Below are 21,941 nucleotides of genomic sequence, written 5' to 3'. Positions count from 1 at the left end.
TGGCAAAGTCCCATCCCCTGAGGAGGTACATTGGGTGGGACCCAAAAGAAGGGCCTTCTCCATGGTGGCTCCACCCTCTGGAAAATCGTCCCTTCAGAAATTAGACTGTCCCCCACGTTGACATTCTTATGAAAGGCCCTGAAGGCCTGGTTTTGCCAGCAGGCCTAAGTAACCCAGAGCGGGATGGAGCCTATCAAATGGTTTATTTGAATGTGTGTTGTTGCCAGAGGGAGGATATAGTTTTTTTATTATTTTCTATATTGTATTTTATTGCCAGTAAGCTGCCTCGATTGGTTGTGAGCAAGTAGAGTGACTATATAAATTTCCTACATAAATAAATAAGGAACTGCAAACATTGGACATGGTTTGATTCAATATCTCTAATCTTCTAATAGGAGAGCTGGATTCTCAGTGCCTTGCTATCTTGGGGTGTTGAGCATTTCTTTTGCAATTGGCAACTGTAATAAATCTTAATGATCAGGATAATCCTCCATCAATGCTCTGTTTTCAGAATTAATGACTTCTATATGTCTCCTGAGGGATGCGGTGGCCAGTAGCTAAGATGCTGAGCTTGTCGATCCAAAGGTCGGCAGTTCAGCAGTTCGAATTCCTAGTGCCGCGTATTGGGGTGAGCTCACATTACTTTTCCCATCTTCTGCCAACCTAGCAGTTCGAAAGTACCTAAAAAAGGCAAGTAGAAAAATAGGGGCCACCTTTGGTGGGAAGTACCAGGACTCCGTGCACCTTTAGTCATGCCAGCCACTTGACCATGGAGATGTCTTCGGACAGCACTGGCTCTTGAGCTTTGAAACGGAGATGAGCACCACCCCCTAGAGTCAGGAACGATTAGCACATATTTGCGGGGGGAACATATACCTTTACTTTTACCTAAATGTCTCCTATGGATAGCAAAAAACCATTCTCTATTTATTTATTTTAGTGAGCAATTTCTCAATGCCAGAAATATTACACTATGTGCTAATTCCTCTTTATCAGTTGTTCCCTGTGGTTTAGCTCAGGCCGGAAAACAATGATGTAGCATTTTGGCAAAAATATGCATCCCAGTAATGCAGAGCTGGAGGACAAGATGGAGAAGACCTCCACAGATACCATGGCTTTTCCTTTTGTGCTCAGATAGGCTGGAAAGAAGGATATCCACACACTGCAGAAGGCCAACATGCTGAAGGTGATGAACTTGGCTTCATTAAAGCTGTCGGGTAATTTACGGGCAAGGAAAGCCACAATAAAGCTGGCAATGGCCAAGATACCCATGTAGCCCAAGACACAGTAGAAGAAGAAAGCTGACCCCTCATTGCATTGTAAAATCGCTGCTTGGGACTCTGAGTGCATGTCCAACTCAGGGAATGGGGGAAATGTTGACAACCAAAGAATACAAATGCATACTTGCAGGAGAGAACAGGACAGTACAGTAGAAAAAGTCAATCTTTTCCCCACCCATTTCCTCAACTGAGATCCTGGTTTAGTGGCCATGAAAGCAACAACCACAGTGATAGTTTTAGCCAGAACACTAGAAATGGCCACTGAGAAGGTGATGCCAAAAGTTGGTTGTCGGAGAAGGCAGGTCACTTTGCCAGGTTGACTGAGGAACAACAAAGAGGAGAGAAAACAGAGCAGAAGAGAGACAAGGAGGGTGTAGGTGAGGGACCGGTTGTTGGCTCTCACAATGGGAGTATCTCTGTGCTTAATAAAAGTTCCAAGTATCCAAGATGTCAAGAAGAAGAGACAAAGAGCTGCTGAGACTAAACCAATTCCTAAGGTTTCTTCAAAAGTTAGAAACACCACCAGTTTCAGGATACATCCATTCTTTTCTTTATTTGGATAATGATCTTCTGAACATTGAATACAGTCATCCATATCTGAAAGAAAAGTCAAGGAATGATTTCATACATTCCATATTTTTGGAAATAATATTCTTTATGGGTGCCAATTATTATCTCACTCAAGTTTTTTTCTGTTGGCTACCAGTTGGATTATGTTTCTATGGAAATGCACATTTTCCATCACTGTACCAGCTGAGACCAGTGGTGGGTTGCTACCGGTTCTCCCCAGTTCTTGCAAACCAGTAGTGGAAATTTTGAGTAGTTCGGAGAACTGGTAAATATCACCTCTGCCTGGCCCTGCCACCAATCTATTTGCTGCCTCCCGACTCCCAGCTGATCAGCTAGAAGGAAAAAAATCAGGGCTCACTTGACAAAGAAGAGTAAAAAAAACAAAATAAAACACCATTGCTTTAAATTGAGAAGCCAAGAAGCTTCCCAACTGATTGGCTAGAAGGAAAAAATCAGGGCTCACTTGGCAAAGAAGGGGAAAAAAAGATGTCATTGCTTTAAATTGACAAGCCAAGAAGCAGCTGCTAGAAGGAGGTTTTTACTTGCAGAAGCAAAGTGACATTCAGCAGTTCGTTTCTGGGTCAGCTGAACAACAAACTGGATAAGAGGAAGGATTCTTATATGGTTCTGTTTTTTTAAAAAACAAAAGTTTTTTTATTTTTTATATTCAAACAACCAAACATTACACAATCAATTATCATACATCATTTTATCCCCACCGAACCCCCCCTCCCCAATTCCCCCCCCGACTTCCCAGAGCAAAAACAGGATATAGCATTTAACAAACATAAGCTAAAATATGCTAACTATTACAGAATTCAAAACTCTTTCACACTTGTTAACTCCCCTTTTTAAAAATTACACTTCAACCTTCCTTTTATAAATTCTCTTATCACATTTCACATTTATAAAAAAACAACAACATAATCTTATTTTAAACATTTTAAAATCTCTTAATACATTAGCAGAACATTCTCCAAAATATCAGTTTCAAAACTTTCCAAAGGTTATCCATTAAATTTTAAGTTATCCAGCTTTAGAGTTCAATACTTTAAAACTACCATAAAATTCAGAAGTTATCCAACTTTAATTAAGTCTTTTAACATCATGAGACAATCTCCAAAATATGACCAGTCTTTCTCTCTTTCTATATTTTTCCCAGTCCTTCTTCAATAATACTTTCTTCTTCAGCATTGCTCCTCCCCCTGTTCCAACTTTAATTAAATCTTTTAACATCATGAGACAATCTCCAAAATATGACCAGTCTTTCTTTCTTTCTATATTTTTTCCAGTCCTTCTTCAATAATACTTTCTTCTTCAGCATTACTCCTCCCCCTGCTTTTATTTTCAAAAAATTTGGGTTTGAAATTGTAGTTGGTATATCTTAGGAATTTGTTCTCTTCTTGAGGTTGTTTCCTTTAATTTGAAGCCCCCATTTTGACTCTTCTGCATTTGTAGTCCATCAGTTCGTTCCTTATATATTGATTCTGTCTGTAGATCCAAAACTTGTCAAAATATTTATCAACCTGCAGTAAAGAGTCTTCTTGCTGTTTCTCAGTTAATTGAATGGAAGCTTCCTCCAAAGCCTGTGATTTCGGTATAATAACCTCCATTTTAGCCCTAACAATGTCTCTTTTGTCCTCCAAAGGCACATTGTCCTGATTAATTTCTTCCTCTTTTCCAGCCAGCAAGTCATTATTATTCCCCAATTTTAAATCTTGAATAGTTCTTTTAATTATCTGTCTTATCTCAGCAGTAAAAGATTTTAAAAAATCTTTTAAGTCCTTCGCAGTCACTACTTGTAAGTTTGCTGACTCATATAGTCCATCTTTAATTTCAGCCATTTTTCAATTGTCTCTTTATATTTGTATTAATTTGGCTATCAGGTCATTAACTCAAATTATTTCCAGGCAAATTAGGGATGTGAGTTAATTAAAATCAATACCACAGTCTTTTTCATTCCACTTCCACTTTAAATCTTTTTCTTGAGTAACCAGATAGCTTTAACAATGTTACTGATGTTAACAAGGACTTTCACTTATAAGTGAAGGTGTCATCTTTCCCTTTTTAAATGGAGTTAACATATAATACTTGCATTTTTAGTCTCCTGCCAGCATCCAAAATCCAAAATCCAAATTCTTTATTATATTTCTAATTTCTTTGCTGGTGTGGGCATGATGCTTCGGTCTGCTTTAAGCAGACTCGTCCTGGCTCTGGAGCTTTGAAGGGCTTTCAGGGAGCTCTCACCCTGCAAACCCCAGGCTTAAAAAAAACCTGGGGGTCTAGGGGAGCTCTACCCAGACCCTTCTGCTCTTCTCTCCCCCTTTTCCCTGGGGGAGAGTTTTAAAGCCACTAGACAGCTGATTTTTGCTGTTCTAGTGGCTATACGGAGTCACGGGGCTGGAGCTCCTAAAAGGAGCTCCGTCGGCATTTCGCGAAGCCACCGGAAGTCCATATGGTTCTGTTTTTGAAGTTTTGGGGTTTATGCAACATTGGCTTTGTGTTTCTAAAAAGGTTTGGGCAATTTCCCTGGTGAAATATACTTTCTGCCTGCTTGTAAATGGAGCCGAACTTCCAGCTTCCACTTTCTATTATCTCTAAGCACCAGTAGCTGTTTTCTTCTTACAAAGTTTCCTTTATGCAGCTGGCAGGAATGTGGAATGAGTATCAGGCAGGTTCTTTGTTAACAGCTTGATTTTTCCTTGCTTTTCTTATGAGTAATATTTTATTTGGGGAAATCAAGAGGGGGGAGTTTGATTCCTTCCCAGAGCAGGTTAGTGGGGTGGGGAGGGAATGGGGATTTTGCAGTATCCTTCCCCTGTCATGCTCGCCATGCCATGTCCACCAAGCCACACCCACAGAATCAGTAGTAAAAATTTTTGAAACCCACCACTGCATAAGTCCATCTTAATATTCTAATCCTGGTATGTGATGTTTTGTATGCATACAGAGAAAGAAGCATTCTTGTAATCTTTGAATTTTAGGCTTGCTGTCAAACATCAGCCATAATACTAATGACTATTTTGAACGATATGCAAGTTGTATTACATGAATGGCTATTTTATATGTGAAAATATGACTGAAATATTTATGCACCTATATTGGTTCACACTGTTAGGAAGTTTCTCCTTAGTTTTAGGTTGCTTCTCTCTTTGTTCAGTTTCCATCCTTTGCTTCTTGTTTTGCCTTCTGGTGCTTTGAAAAATACATTGGTTCCCCCCTCCTTCTTTCTGACAGCCCCTTAAAAGCCTGTTGCCTATCACACTCTTGAGCAAAGCATGTGAGCCATTTCTTCCTTACAGTGGTCCATGAAAGTGCATCTATAATATGTAGATAATAAAGTTGAAAAAAGGTGAACAACATTTTTACGGAACTATAGATACATTAAGGCTGGGTTTGACAAGGATGGGCTGGGAGGGGAGGGGCCAGGCGAGGCACCCCTTGACATGAGTGACATTGAGTTGGCCATGCCTACCCAGTCACATGACCATCAAGCCACGCCCATTGTCACATGACCATCAAACCACGCCCACAAAATAAGCCACACCCACAGAACTGATAGTAAAAAAATTTAGAACCCACCCCTGGCTGAGACCACCACAAAAGAAGTTCAGTGGGAAGGGCAATTATTCTATGAGATGCCATCCTGTGTAGAACTGTCAAACTTATTAAAATTTAGAGCATTTTGACTTTTTCCATTTTTCCAAAACATGGAGAAGAAACCTGTCAGGGTGGATAGAAGAGCTTAGCTCTTCTTTAGCAAACTTTGAATTCAAATGACAGGTTGAGATTCACAGGTATAGAAATGAATATTCACCTTGAAGAAAACTAAAACTACTTGCTACACTAAAGTAGTGAATTACAATTTGCTTCTATTGAGGACTTGCTGGAATGTCTAACCTACCTTTCTGATTTGAAATCTTCCCTTCTGGACACAGAACACAGTTGTAGCAACAAAACTGTTTTCCTTCCAACCCTTTCTTCCAGGATCCAGGGGAGCAATGGTTATTACACACAGAAATTGGAAGAACCTAGTATTAAACATAAAAGATTTTTGAAAAGAGAAAATTTTAAGCAATTTGTATTGTTCTCCTTTATGGTGGAAGGACGAATATTTGAATTCTCAAAGGGTTAGTCCAGGTGTATTTATAAGGTAAAGGTTTCCCCGTCCAGTTGTGTTCTACTCTAGGACACAGAGCTCACAGTGTTTCTTGACTGAGGGAGCCAAAGATATTGTCCAAAGATATTTTCCATGGTCAAATAGCCAGCATGGCTATATGACAAGGAACATTGTTACCTTCCCACCAAAATGGTACTTTTGAATCTACTCACATGTTCATGCCTTTGAATTCCTAGGTGGACAGGAGCTGAGGGGGGAATGGGAGCTCACCCTGTTGCATAGTGCTCAGGTCTCAAACCCAGGCTGGCAGCTTTCTAGCTGACAAACTCAGTGTCTTTAACCACTCAGACATCACATTTTTAAACTATCCATTAAAATGTTGACATTATAAGGATGAAGAAAGGGTATGTTTGGAAAATGGCAGGGTGAGTAAAGAAATATATATAATTACAATATTATGAGAATCCTGTAGCTCCTTTTTATTGCAGAGTTCAGTCCATTTAAGTTAATTGGCAGTAATTTTATTTCTTCTTCCATAATTTTACTTATAGAATGGTTTTGTTGTTCTAGTCGCTCTAGGACTTTTAGTAAATTAGAAAAATTAAAGTAAGATATAGTTTGCTTGCAAAAAGTTCATATTAATAAAACAACACAACAAAATATTGGAGTATCCCAAAATTGGGAAGTTATATACTTGTTTATCACAACAAAAGAAGAGAGGAATAGCTCTTTGTGTGAAAAAACAATAAATGTCAAGCCAATTTTTACGGATGAGAAAGGGAGGATTTTGATGGTGGAGATAACAATGAACTATAAACAGATCCTTTTAGTTGCAATATACGCACCAAATAGCAACCAAGAGGACTTTTATGATGAACTTCAAAGGAAAATAATAGAATTGGAGTATGAAAATATATATATACTAGGAGATATTAATGCAATTGTGGATGCGGAGTTAAACTATAAAACTAGAAAAGTAAATAAAAAAGCTAGGAAAACACTTCCAAAAGCTTTTTTCAAAATGGATGAAGAACTAGGTATGCAAGATGTATGGCAAGAGTTGCATCCTAAGGAAAATCAATACTCATTTTATTCAAACAGACATATGTCTTGGTCAAGAATAGATATGATATGGACATCAGCAGAGTTAAAGTCTAATGTACAAGAAATAAATATAGAAATAAGTAATTGGGCAGACCACAATCTGATAAAAGTTATATGGAAGGGGGGGAAAGGAAATCAAGATGGACATTGAACTAATCAATATTAAAAGAAAAAGAATTTATCCAATTTATGGAAAGAGAATTGGATGTTTTCTTTAAAGAGAATAGAAAAGAAGAGACCTCATTACAAAATGTATGGAACACAGCTAAGGCATATATTAGAGGGTTAACCATAACATATATGAGAAAGAAAAATAAAAAGAAGAGACAAAATCAAAAGAAATTAGAAGAAGAATATAAGAGAGTAGAGATAAAACTACAAAAAGAACCACAAAAAAAGAATTTAAAAATCAAATGGAATTTAAAAAACATAAGATGAACTTAATAGATAAAGAAGAATTAACACAAAAAATTAAAAGGGCTAAACAAAATTTCTTTGAAAATGCAAATAAACCAGGAAGATGGTTGGCATATAAATTGAAAAAGGAGAAAGAAAGGAAACGGATATATCAATTAATGGATGATGAAGGAACTCTTCACTATCAAAATGATGATTAAAAAGAAAGTGATTCAAAACTACAATGAAAAACTATATGACAAGAGACAATTTCAAAAGATAAAATAAAACAATATTTAGAAAAAGTGGAACTACCTAAAGTACCTGAAACAATGAAAGCTATGTTAGATGAATGTATAACAATGATGAATTTAATAGAAGCAATTAAGAGAAAAGAATGGCAAAACCCCAGGTCTGGATGATCTACCAGCAGAACTCTATAAAGATTTACAAAATACTTTAAGTATACCAATGTTGGAAGTATTTAATGATCTATTGCTAGAAGCAGAAGTATCAAATTCATGGATGTAAGCATATATTACTCTCATACCAAAAGAAGATTCTGACTTACAACAGATAAAAAAACTATAGACCGATATCTTTATTGAATGCTGATTATAAAATATATGCCTCAATAATTGTAGAAAGACTAAAAAGATTCTTAAACCAATTTATACATTCAGATCAAAATGGATTTTTACCTAAGAGACAAATTAAAGACAATATGAGAATAATTTTAAATACAGTTGAGTATTATGAAGCACATCCAGAGATGCAAATGGTGTTGATTTTCCTAGACACACAAAAAGCATTTGACAATGTGAACTGGCAATTTATGCTAGGCAAACTGCTTAGGTGATGGTAAATGGAGATATGATTGAGAAGGTTAGCATCAAAAAAAGTACAAGACACGGATGTCCATTGTCTCCCCTGTTATTTATATTGACACTGGAAGTATTATATAGAAATATTAGAATGTGCAGAAATGAATAGATTAACACTTGCAATTAAGGAGAAAGAACAAACTGAATATTACATGGGATGGGAAATATTTTATCAGAGAATAAAAATGGAAGATAGAAATAGGGAAATAAAAGAAGATCAGTGAAATATAGAAAATATGTTAAGAGATATATGTCTCATAAACCCTATTATTATTATGACTATTAGGATTATTATGTTTAATACTACTATTATATTCTTATTAGAAGATACGTTAAGAGGGAGAAGTGAATATGTTTATTATGTTCAATATTAGTATTGTAAAATCAGAGAATTAATATTAATGTAATGAATACTGTTGTCATTTCTGATTATTACTGCACAAAGATATTTGTACCCAGAGGACACACTGTTTAATGGAAGATGGAATTATTATACTAAAAAATAATATATATATTGCCTGCATGTTAGGCAGCCTAAGTTCGAATCCAAGTAAGGGTATGGCTAGCTGATGAGAGCTAAATTGCTTGAAATAGATCTATACTAGTCTCCCTTTATTTCTTTATCAGCGAAATATATAAATGTGATATATATAAATATATATAAAAAGAGAATCATGTGACTCCTATGATTTCAAATGGAAATGCAATCCAAATGTGAATACCTGCCTTTTAAATTGTAATGTCATTTTGTCAATTTGATGAAAGCTTGATTTTTGACAATATTTGTTCAGAATATACCATTTCAAAAATCACACATTAGATTTCTAAAGAGACTGTGTCCAATATTGGATCAGAGTGGATCAAGGAAGAGTTGATTAAATGAGTCCACACCTGGTTAAAAGCTGGGTGCCACACAATCACCTCTTCATCAATGATTAATTCCTTTGCATTTGGAATATGAGTTTCAACTCTAATTCTCTGAAAGGATCTATTTGGAAAAGTGATCAAGTTGGTGATGTCGAATCCACCTGTTACTTCCCCTTTCTCATTCAGGAACACGCTGTCCCCAGCTGAATTGTTGAAAGAAATGCCTTGAAGAAATGAATGGAGCTACTTGAAAAAGAATGGAAGACAGCTGAAAGAATAATAACGAAGTGGCCAGTATATTTAAATTTCTCTTAGTCATTCTTTCTATTGCGCTATGGTGACAATATGGTGAGAATCATTATTCACAAGGTAATAAGAAAAGTGAAATGTCTACATTTCAGAAATGGTTTTTGGGCACAAAAAGAAGAAAGCCTGCCTTCAGACACAATGCAATTGGATTCTTCTTGAAACCTGTTCGGATAAATTCACAAGACAGGCCAATTCTATATGGAGCAGGAGTGAAATTCTTCCAGGTGAACCACTAGGAATTATGGGCATCAGTTTGCTGAACCAGTAGTAACTACTCCTCCTTGATCTCACCCATGCCCGGCCGGTCACCGTTCATCTCTTCCAGCCACTCGATATTCCACGGAATTCAATGTTAAATGCAGCAGAGAGAATGCTAACTTTTCTCCCTCCATTCAGAATGGAGCTGCTGCAGCCTGTCCCTTTTAAGGTAGTCCTCAGGAGGGATGGGGATGGGGGGAGCAGCTGGAACGGAGCCGTTTTTGTGAAAGACAGGAAAATGGGGAAGGGGATTTTCCTGCCTGTCATCCATTGCTCAATCTCAGCAAAGACTGAGGGAAGGATGGTAGGCAGGAATATTCCCCTCCCCATTTTCCTGCCATTCGCGACAAGGAGTGGCTGGGGGGGGAGGGTGAGGAGCCCCTTCATGTGAGTGATATCAAATTGAAATTAGGAAATACACAGTTTAGGTTCACCCTCTTATTTTATAAAACTAATAGCTTTGTTGCCTCAGTCTCTCTACTGATTTGGAGCCATAGACCAGGGTAAATAAGCTATATTAGATTGTGGATGATTGTGGATAATCATTGAAATACAAGATAGGTGTGGCATGGAAAGATTACCTGCCAGGGCAGCAGATTTGCAAATTCAACCCTTTGAATCTCTCTTGGTTGGGATTTTGATCTCACTGCCTCATGCAAAGAATGTGCCACTGCATAAACAGCATTATAGATACTGTAGCTTTCGCCAGTCATCTGAAATTCAAACAGAGGACCAGGTAGATTCTCCAAAATCTCTTCCCCACTACAAGTTTCATTGATCAATGAAGGTAAGTCTGCCTTTGAAAATGAACAATCGAACAATCGCTCCCAAACCTCTTGAATAAATCCATCTTTGTGGGTTGAAGGTTTGATGACTTGAAGAAATTCTTTGAAGCCTTGAATGTCTCTTGTATGCACAGTAAAGGAAAGAGCCCCATGGAACATCTGAAGATCCCAACTCCATTGAGTTCCCATCAGGATGAAATCAATTGGATTCATCAGGATCCAAACCTTCCTAAATGATGCACTCTCTTTATTTTCAGGATCATGCATAAACATGATAGTTCTGAGCCACACTATTGTGAATGAATCTCCATAGACAAGAAAAACATTTGCTTTCTGATCTATCAGTTTATCAGAAATAATTGTGACTGAATTCCACAATTTGACCAAGTCTTCAAAGTTGAGATGTTGTGGAATATTTTGTGTGAAAGCTAAACAGAGCCCATTCTGTGAAAGTAATTGCTGCAGTTTCTTCAAAAAACGTTCTTCCTTATTTTCAGAAGCAAAGAGTCCAATCCACGTCCACCCAAAATGGAGAAAAAGTTGTATAAGTCCAGTGTACTGATGCTCCTCTTTTGGAACCATGCAATAAAGCGGAAATAATTTAGTAATCAGAAAGTCTTCTTGGGCAAAGGAACCATAAATCAACTAAGTGAACGAAAAAGAGAAATTCATTATTCATGAAAATCATGAAATTTGGTTAGTTAGAAATTTGGTTGGTTAGAAATTTAATGACATTGAACGTTTAATTACATTGAACATTTGTCCAATTCTATGTAGATTGTGTCAATTCTGATGAAAAAGAGAAGGAAATAAAATTCCATGATGAAATATTTTCTCACCTGAAATATAATTAGATTACAACCACACTCAGTTTCCTAATACAGAGTTCCTGTATCTTCATCCCTTTAGAACATCTGCAAAATTGTTAACTATCTGAGGTTGTGAGCTATTCTCAGCCTAAGGAAAGGATTTTAAGAGTTAGACTTACTGGATTGCCTTATTTCCTTATCTGTAGCAGATAAAATAAAATACTTATACATGAAAGACTATGCCCATGAAATTCTGGAGGAATAGAAAGAATTAATCATGTCTTCATTTACTATAATTATCATAGAGATCTCCAAAGGTACTACAATCCTTCAACAGTTTCCAGACAAATCTGGAGTTATTACTATCAGATCCAACCAAGACATACCAATGACAGTTGTCACCTATGGTATGTTGGGTAACTTTGGGTAGCTTGGTGGAATCTGGAGCTGAGTTGTGGGCAGCAGTGAAAATGCTGGGTAGCTTTGAGTAGGGCAGGAAGTGGCGGAAAAGCGATCCTCCCTAAAACCGTGAGACATGAAAGCAGTGCTCCAATATTTGAGGGGCTCTTACAAAGATGAGGCAGTCAAACTATTTTCCAAAGCATCAAAAGGCAACATGATAAACAATGGATGGAAATTAAACAAGGAGAGAAGCAACATAGAACTAAGGAGAAATTTCCTAATGGTGAAATTGATTAACCAATGGCACAATTTGCTATCAGAAGCTGTGGGTGCTCCATCACTGGAGGCTTTCAAAAAGAGACTGGACAGTGATGTATCTGAAATGGTATAGGGTCTCCTGCTCGAAGAGGGGGTTGGACTACAAGACCTCCAAGATCCCTTCCAACTCTATTATTCTATGTTCTGTGTTCTATGTGCTAGCCAGTATTTTCTATCCTCCGCTTGACACAGCTCCAGATTTCACCACAGATAGTGGTCAAATCACAATATCAGGTGACCCTCTCAAATAAGATTGATTTTGTGCTGCAATTTGTGATTTAAATTTAATTTTTCTAATCTATGATTGTAATAAAAGATTTAGATTTGCTTGATTGATTACTTTGAGCCAACATATTGAATTGTGGGAACAATTGCAGAAGGGAGAGCAAAGAGAGAAAAATTGAAGTCCTGTAGAAAGGCATGGCAATATACTAATTAACCCTATAGCACCAATCGGTCACCAATTGCTAAGAAAAACAATCTGACTTTTACACTAAACTACTTTTATTATACACCATGCAAATTGTAGTAAGAAGAGTTGTGACCTATTGCTGGTTGGCTGTCAAAACACATGTATGATTGTAATAAAAGATTTTGATTTCATTTGATTACCTTGAGCCAGTCTATTGAGTTGTGGGAAAAACAGATGAGGTGTGATAAACGTGTACTTAATTCAATTCCTGGAGAAAGGTATAGCAAGCAACTAATATCTACTATCAGTTACAAAAGACTTTTCTCTCTCACTCCATCCCAAATTACCTGTGGAATTTTGTAGACATGTATACTTTCTGCCATAAAGGATGATGTATCAGGACCTAGTCCCCCAATGATGGCCATGAGATTCTTCTGGCTATCACATTTGTAGTTTGGGACAAATTCCTGGGATTTGAAAAGGAGGTCCAGGGTGGTGCGATAGGTCATCCTTGGGTTGTTGTAACTGTCATAGATGTGGAAACCGAGAGTGACGTTAGGTAAGATCTGGAAGTCCTCATTGATCTTCTTCACAGCAAAGGCCAAGGCGAGGGCATGCTGGTGGAATTTGGTTATTATACTGCAAATAGGTTAAACACACCCAGTGAACATAATAAGTTGACAATTCTTTTATGGTAAAAGCATTTATATATGAGTAACAACCATGTCTGTCTCTGTTGTAAGTGAGAAGATGAGAGTCTTGTAAAACACTCAATAATTTGTATAATTTTCAACCACATACAGCATTTCCATGATTTGCAACAAATATCTATAGAAGAAAGTTGTGATTATTTTTTTTCAAGCTATGGTATTTATTTATCTCAATCTAGCACAAAATAGAATACAATCAGCAAGTATCACTTTTTTAATTTATGTAAGTTATACAAGGACTGCATAGACTAAATAATTATACTCCTTAAATGTTCTTCAAAAGACTTCTTGCACCATAATTTCATAAACTTCGTGATTAAGATTTTAACACAATGGAAAGAAAATGATTTGTTTTCCCACAATCAGATAAGTTTGAAAGGCAAGAAAGCGAGAGTAAGTTTATATACAAAACCATACATTTATTGTCAAAGAGCTATTAGTCATAGAAGCAATTTTGGGAGATCTGGCTAAGACTGGAAAAGAATGGAAAGAAAAAAATCCTTACAGTGGTAAAGCATAAGGTTTTAGAGAAGGATGTTCCTTAAACTCAATTTCAGAAAAGGTTTGAATTATCTGAGACACCATCCCACCCACGATGAGATCACCAGGCTGGTACCACTCATGGGGAATCAGGAAAGCATCACTCGCAGGGCAGCTCAGAGTAACTGCTTTCTTCCCCAAAAGCATCAGAAGGAACAACATCTTCAGGCATTTCTCATAGTGAAAATATTTGTGTCTCCTGTCCATAAGGAAGTTTGTATTTCAGTGGTTCATTCAATGATTGAGCCAAGGTTGATATCTAACAATGTATCTAATCAGAAGTCCCATCATTTTTTCTTTAAAGTTCCTTGTGTGTGCAAATTTGTATACTGACTATCTCTAGGATTGAACAGATGTTCTGGAAAAGAAGAATGGAGGGAGGAAACTTGTAGCAGTTAATTTGAAGAAGCCATTATTAACTCTTTGTGCCAAACTCTCTGGGGTTCAAGAGTTACTTTATAACCAAATTGATACCGCAATTCTTGCTGGATTTAAATACCTTTATGCACAGCCCTTGATGTTTTCACCTAGCTTAAAAAATATGGTGATTCCTGTAGGAGATAATTATTTTGTTTTTGGTGAGAGAATAAGTGATTCAACTGAAGGTTCAGCTTTTTGCTCAAATAAGCAAATGCTAATAAAAGTAATCTAAGCGACATTGGCAATTAAAAGGTGTTGAAATTTTTAATTTCAAGTGTTGAAATTCATGTTTATTCCTTACAATGGAGCAGGGTTCCCATTTTCTATATAAAATGAATAGAATTGTTTAGTACACAAAGCGGAAATATTTTTTACATGTTAAGATCTGACAAATAAGCCAATAATTTCTTTGGAGGTTTTATGCACATTTTCAGTCAAATAATGTTGAAGAATGAAAAGATGACAACATTAATGCTGATATTTAAAAAGTTGCATTAGCCATTGACTTGAGTTTAATACTCTACCCCTCCAAATTTTTAGTTATTGATTTACTTATTTTATTTTATTTTAATTGTGGGTGCTCCATTATTCAAGAAGAGATTGGACAACCTTTTCCCTCAAATGGTATAGGATTTCGTGCTTGAGCAGGAAGTGGGACTCTAAGATCTCCAAGGTCCCTTCCAACTCTGTTCTTTTGCCCACAAAAGCAAAAAGGTAGATTGGGCTGTGAGAGAGTGAATGGGTCAAAGTTACCCAGTTGGCTTTTATAGCTAAGGTGGGACTTGAACTCATCACCTTCCGCTTTCTAACATGGTGCCTAAATCACTAGACCAAAGTGACTCTCAAATCGGCTCTCCAATAATATATAATATATATATTATTATCTGGAGAAGGGCGGCATATAAATCAAATTAAAAAAATATATATATATAACCCTTAGAAAGGATGGAAGGCTGAGTCAACGTTGAGCCTTGGCGAGATTCGAACCTGCAGTAATTGCAGGCAGCTGGTCTTAATAACCAGCTTAATAACAGGGTGCCTTAGACCACTGTACTACCAAGGCTCTTGGTAGTACAGTGAAATGAAAAATATTTCATTTATGAGTGAATGCAGCAATCATTTTTGAGAAGGGAACTCCAAAGCCACAAACCAGAATAGGAAATACTGAACTGATACTCAAAGAACAGAAAATTTGTGGTTGCTGGGTGTTACTATCACAATTTCCATGGCTTTGTTTCAGTAGGTTGTGTGTTCCTCCATTGAACCCTTAACTTCATGTATATTGTCACACAAGGACACTTGAATGTCTTCTCTGAAACTTTTGTTGCTACCTTATGAAATTATAGTCTGCAACATATTTCCTGAGTGCAGGTTCCATTATTGTTGATTGTCCCATAAATGATTTTCCAAAAATCAACTGGACTTTTTTTGTTTTTGCTCAAAGACATTTTTACTTTTCATCCAAGAAAAGTTTTTGCTCAGAATCAGAATCAGAATCAGAACTGAAGAAGCTTCTTGGATGAGAAGCGAAACATCTTCAAGGAAAAACCAAGAAAGTCCAGTTGCCTTTTGAAAAATCGCTTTTGGGACAACCATGACCTGGATGACTAAGAATCTCCATAGATATTTATTGTTGGTTGTTGATCCTGAGATGCAAATTGTACATAAACTTCAGGATCTTGTTTAACAATTCTAAGGATGGATGCTGCATGCTAATCCAGTTTTATAAAACTATGTTTAATCGTATCCCCATTTCTAATGGATTTTGCCAGGTTTCCATTTCATGCAGTTGCCAAAGGCCACAATAATATCTAACATCTTTTAATAACAAATTAATTAATTTAACAACTTTATGTGGTTGCGCATTTTGTGGCAATTGATGCTCGACAGCATGCAAAAATCCAGTACATGTGAGATAATCATTATTCTATAATAATTATTTAAAAGAAACAAAAATTAGCATAAGCTTCTAGTAAAGGATGAGATGGAAGGAAAAATACATTTCATTTCCCTTCACTAATTCTTTTGTATTACAGTATTAAAAGAATAGGTTACATTGGAAATAGGTAGATAAATAAAGAGTGAGCATGATTAAATATATATATATATATTTCAGAAACTCTATAATGTTCACATTTCAAAGACCCCAGACCTATGTAAAAAGGATATTCCCCTGATACCATGTTAAATACATCTTCATAAAATGTATTTCTCTTTTTACTACATTTATGAAATAATTTATAAATAGAAAATATAAAAACCATGAAAATGGCAAAGTCCCGGGTAGGTACATGTAAGGAGGTACATGTCAGCCTCCGCCTCTATATTGCTTGCTTGCTTTGGCTGCCATTGTAACGCAGGAGGGGGGAGCTGTCTGGGTTTTTGGGAGTGGGGAAGCGAGCTGGTGGAGATGTCTCGTAACAGGGAGTGAATTGGAGACAGTTTTTCTCAGCACTTTCTCTGCAGCTGGAAGGCGTGCTGATAACAAGTCAAGGTCAACCGTCTTGGTATACCAGAGGGATGGAGCCATCTGAAGCTGCACCTCACATGACACCTTGGGGGGAATGTGGATTGGATAATCCTGACTGGACCCTTGGGGGGAGGGTTTTGGGGATGCTTTCTATATGTGAAATTCATGCCTATTGCCTCAGACCTTGGTTTTCTTTGGTTGCATTCAGTTCATAGTCAGTAAAATTACCTTTCTCTATGAAAATGGAGTCGGGTTTTTTCTTTCTTGAGTTGTGAAAGGAGGCACACCTGACATTTGGCGGGACCCAAAAGAAGGGCCTTCTCCATGATGGCTCCACTCTCTGGAACATCGTCCCTTCAGAAGTTAGACTGTCCCCCACTTTGACACTGTTATGAAAGGTCCTGAAGGCCTGGTTTTGCCAGCAGGCCTAAGGAACCCAGACTGGGGTGAAGCCCATCAAATGGCTTATTTGACTGTGTGTTGTTGCCAGAGGGGGATATAGTTTTTTATTATTTTCTATATTGTGTTTTATTGCCAGTAAGCTGCCTTGATTGGTTGTGAGCAAGTAGGTGACTTTCTAAATTTCCTACATAAATAAATAAGGAAACTGCAAACATTGGACATGGTTTGATTCAATATCTCTAATCTTCTAACACAAGAGCTGGATTCTCAATGCCTTGCTATCTTGGGGTGTTGAAAGACAGAAGGTGTTTAATTAAAGAATCTTGGAGAATGATTGCAAATGCAGCAGCATGAGCATTTCTTTTGCAATTAGCAACTATAATAAATCTTACTGATCAGGGTAATCCTCATCAATCTTCTGTGGTCAGAATTAAGGACTTCTATAAGTCTCCTATGGATAGCAAAAAACAATTCTCTCTCTCTCTCTTTATTTATTTATTTATTTATTTATTTATTTATTTTTGTCAGCAATTTCTCAAAGCCAGAAATATTACACGATGTGCTAATTCCTCTTTGTGAGTTGCTCCCTGTGGTTGAGGTCAGGCCGCAAAACAATGATGTAGCATTTTGGCAGAAATATGCATCCCAGTAATGCAGCGCTGGAGGACAAGATGGAGAAGATCTCCACAGCAACCATGGCTTTGCCTTTTGTGCTCAGATAGGCTGGAAAGAAGGAGATCCACACACTGCAAAAGGCCAACATGCTGAAGGTGATGAACTTGGCTTCATTAAAGCTGTCAGGTAATTTACGAGCAAGAAAAGCCACAATAAAGCTGGCAATGGCCAAGATACCCATGTAGCCCAAGACACAGTAGAAGAAGAAAGCTGACCCCTCATTGCATTGTAAAATCATTTCTTGGAGCGCTGAGTGCATGTCCAACTCAGGGAATGGAGGAAATGTCGACAACCAGAGGATACAAATCCATACTTGTAATAGAGAGCATGAAAGGACAATAGAAAAGGCCAATCTTTTCCCCACCCACTTCCTCATCTGAGATCCTGGTTTAGTGGCCATGAAAGCCACAACCACAGTGATGGTTTTGGCCAGTACACTAGAAATAGCCACTGAGAAGGTGATGCCAAAAGTTGGTTGTCTGAGAAGGCAGGTCACTTTGCCAGGTTGGCTGAGGAAGAGCAAAGAGGAGAGAAAACAGAGGAGAAGAGAGACCAGGAGGGTGTAGGTGAGGGACCGGTTGTTGGCTTTCACAATGGGAGTATCCCTGTGCTTAATAAAAGTTCCAAGTACCCAAGATGTCAAGAAGAAGAGACAAAGAGCTGCTGAGGCTAAACCAATTGCTAAAGTTTCTTCAAAATTTAAAAAGACCAGCAGTTTCAGGATACATCCTTCCTTTTCTTTATTTGGATAATGATCTTTTGGACATGGAAAACAGTCATCCATATCTGGAAAAAAAGTCAAGGCATGTTTTCATACATTCCATATTTTTGAAAATAATGTTCTTTATGAGTACCAACCATTATCCCTCTCAAGTGTTTTTTCTATTGATTACCAGTTGGATCATGTTTCTATGGAAATTTTTCCATCATTTTAAGCTGGGACCAGCATAATAGAAGCGCAATGGAAAAGGCAATTTTCACAGAAATACGGTCCTGTCTAGCACTTTCAAAATTATTAAAATTTAGACCATTTTGACTTTTCCCATTTTTCCAAAACACAGAGAAGAAATCTTATATCTGGTGTATATTAGAGCTCAGCTCTTATGGGCATTGTGATTCACAGGTATAGAAATGAATATTCATCTTTAAGAACTCACAAAACTACACCATAGTAGTGTATTACAATTTGCTTAGGTGTATCTAATGAGAACTTGCTGCAATGTCTAACCTACCCTTTTGATTTGAAATCTTCCCTTCTGGACATGGAACACATTTATAGCAACAGAATTGCTTTCCTTCCAACCCTTTCTTCCAATATCCAGGGGAGCAATGGTCATTACACAGAGAAATTGGAAGTACCTGGTGATAAACATAAAAGATTTCACAAAAGGAAAATTTTAAGCAGCTTGTATTATTCTCCTTTATGCTGGTGGTGGGAAGAAGAATATTTGAATTATCAAAGGGTTAGTCCAGGTGTATTTATAAGATAAAGGTTTCCCCTTCCAGTTCTGTTGAACTCTAGGACACAGTGCTCATCTCTGTTTCTTGGCCGAACATTGTTACCTTCCCACCAAATGATACCTATGAATCTACACAGATTTGCATGCTTTTTAATTATTAGGTGGGCAGGAGCTGAGGCAGGAATGAGAGCTCACACTATTGCATAGTGCTTAGTTCTCAACCCCTGGCTGTCAGCATTCCAGCTGACAAACTCGGTGTCTTTAACCACTGAGCCATCACATTTTTTAACTATCCATTAAAATGTTGACATCATAAGGATGAGCAAAGGGCGTGTTTGGAGAATGGCAGGCTGAATAAAGAAATATATGTGATTACAATATTATGAGAATCCTGTGACTCCTATGATTTCAAATTGAAATGCAATCCAAATGTGAACATCTGTCTTTTAAATAGTAATGTCATTTTGTCAATTTGATGAAAGCTTGATCATTGACAATGTTTGTACAGAACATGCCATTTCAAAAATCACAAATTAGATTTCTAAAGAGACTGGGTCCATTATTGGATCATAATGCATCAAGGAATAGTTGATTAAACAAGTCCACACCTGGTTAAAAGCTGGGTGCCACACAATCATCTCTCCATCAATGATTAATTCCTTTGCATTGGGAATATGAGGATCAATCTTTCCAACTTTGACTCTCTGAAAGGATCTGTTTGGAAAAGTGATCAAGTTGGTGATGTCAAATCCACCTGTTGCTTCTCCTTTCTCATTCAAGAACACTCTCTCCCCAGCTGAATTGTTGAAAGAAATGCCTTGAAGAAATAAATGGAGCTACTTGAAAGAGAATGGAAGACAGCTGAAAGAATAATAATGAAGTGGCCAGTATATTTAAATTTCTCTTAGTCATTCTTTCCATTTCTTTAATTTCTTCTAAGTACACTTAGAATATAGATAATTTACATTTCAGAGAAAGACAATGATCTGTATTAATTTAATGTTACTTCCAGGGGGAAAAAATGAAACAACAGCAGTTAACAAAACAAAATCAAAACAAGGTATTGACATTATAAAACTTAATTCAGACATGATTTGTATTCACTATTTAAACAAGTGGACAATCAAACTTGGACCACATCTCAACTCATCCTACATTTGTTAGAGAGAGGGGGGGGAGAAGGAGGGAGGGAGGGAGAGAGAGAGAGCGCTTTCAAAGGGTAGAGGCCAGAGCTAAAAAGGACTGACATTTTGTCCATTCCTCTTGAACATTGATAGAGAGAATGCTCTGCATCCCAATTCTCAAAGGTTCATGAGCCAAGGAGAAGTAGATTAGAGAACTGGCTGAAGATAGTTTTGGATAGAAATAGCACTTAGACTTATATAGTCTAACAGTCTACAGCTTCACAGTGCTTTGCAACCCTCTCTCTAAGTGGTTTACAGAGTCAGCATATTGCCCATATCTGGCTCCTCATTTTACCAACCTTGGAAGGATGGAAGGCTGAGTCAACCTTGAGCCAGTGGGCATCAAACTGCAAAACTGTTGGCAACCAGCAGCCAGTACAAGTAGCCTGCAGTACTGCTTTCTAACTACTGCACCACCATGGCTCTGGTGAGAATCATTCTTCACAAGTTAATAAGAAAAGTAAAATGTCTACATTTCAAAAATATTTTCTTGGGCACAAAAAAAAGAAAGAGAGAAAGAGAGAGAGAGAGAGAGAGAGAGAGAGAGAGAGAAAGAGAAAGAAAGAGAGAGAAAGAGAAAGAAAGAAAGAAAGAAAGAAAGAAAGAAAGAAAGAAAGAAAGAAAGAAAGAAAGAAAGAAAGAAAGAAAGAAAGACTGCATTCACACACAATGCAATTATTTTTTCTTGGAAGCAGGTTGGATAAATTCACAAGACAGGCCAATTCTACGTGTAGGTGAAAAGTTATTTATACAATGAAAATAGATGCATACAGTAAATCCCATTGACTACACTGAAATTAGGAAAAAACATGGTTTATGTTCATCCTCTTATTTTATGAAATGAATAGCTTTGTTCCCTCAGTCTCTCTATTGATTTGTAGCCATAGACCAGGGTAAATAAGCTATATTAGATTGTGGATGATTATGGATAATCATTGAAATACATGATAGGTGTGGAAAGATTACCTGCCAGGGCAGCAGATTTGCAAATTCAACCCTTTGAATACCTCTTGGTTGAGATTTTGATCTCACTGCCTCATGCAAAGAATGTGCTACTGCATAAACAGCATTGTAGATACTGTAGCTTTGGCCAGTCATCTGAAATTCAAACAGAGGTGCAGGCAGATTCTCCAAATTCTCTTCTCCAGTACAGGTTTCAATGATTGTTGAAGACAATTCTGTATTTGAAAATGAACAATCAAACAATTGTTCCCAAACCTCTTGTAGAAATCCATCTTTGTGGGTTGAAGGTTTGATGATTTGAAGAAAATTTTTAAAGCCTTGAATGTCTCTTGAATGCACAGCAAAGGAAAGAGCCCCATGGAACAACTGGAGACCCCAATTCTTTTGAACTCCCATCAGGATGAAATCAACTGAATTCATCACGATCCAAACCTTCCTAAATGATGCACTTTCTTTATTTTCGGGATCACGTAGAAACATGACAGTTCTGAGCCACGCTATTGAAATGGATTCTCCATGGACAAGAAAAACATTCGATTTTTGATCCATCAATTTATTTGAAATAGTTGAGACTGAATCTAACAATTCTGACAAATCTTCCAA

The 21,941-nt window shown here is 37.2% G+C and overlaps 1 protein-coding gene across 1 annotated transcript; it reads right to left on the bottom strand.

Moving 5' to 3' along the window:
• Nucleotides 1–927: 927 nt before the first annotated feature.
• On the bottom strand, nt 928–21,758 carry LOC117657742 (vomeronasal type-2 receptor 26-like). Its single transcript, XM_087893282.1, has 4 exons — nt 21,342–21,758; nt 19,800–20,027; nt 18,964–19,090; nt 928–1,877 (listed from the first exon to the last, which is right to left on the bottom strand). Exons 1-4 carry the CDS (start codon nt 21,756–21,758, stop codon nt 979–981), a joined length of 1,671 nt encoding a protein of 556 aa, XP_087749408.1. The 3' UTR covers nt 928–978.
• Between the last annotated feature and the right edge of the window lie 183 nt (nt 21,759–21,941).

Source organism: Pantherophis guttatus, chromosome 4, assembly GCF_059756535.1.
Source record: "Pantherophis guttatus breed Tessera chromosome 4, ASM5975653v1, whole genome shotgun sequence".
Taxonomy (NCBI): Eukaryota; Metazoa; Chordata; class Lepidosauria; order Squamata; family Colubridae; genus Pantherophis; species Pantherophis guttatus.
This window is presented reverse-complemented; position numbering and strand designations above follow the sequence as displayed.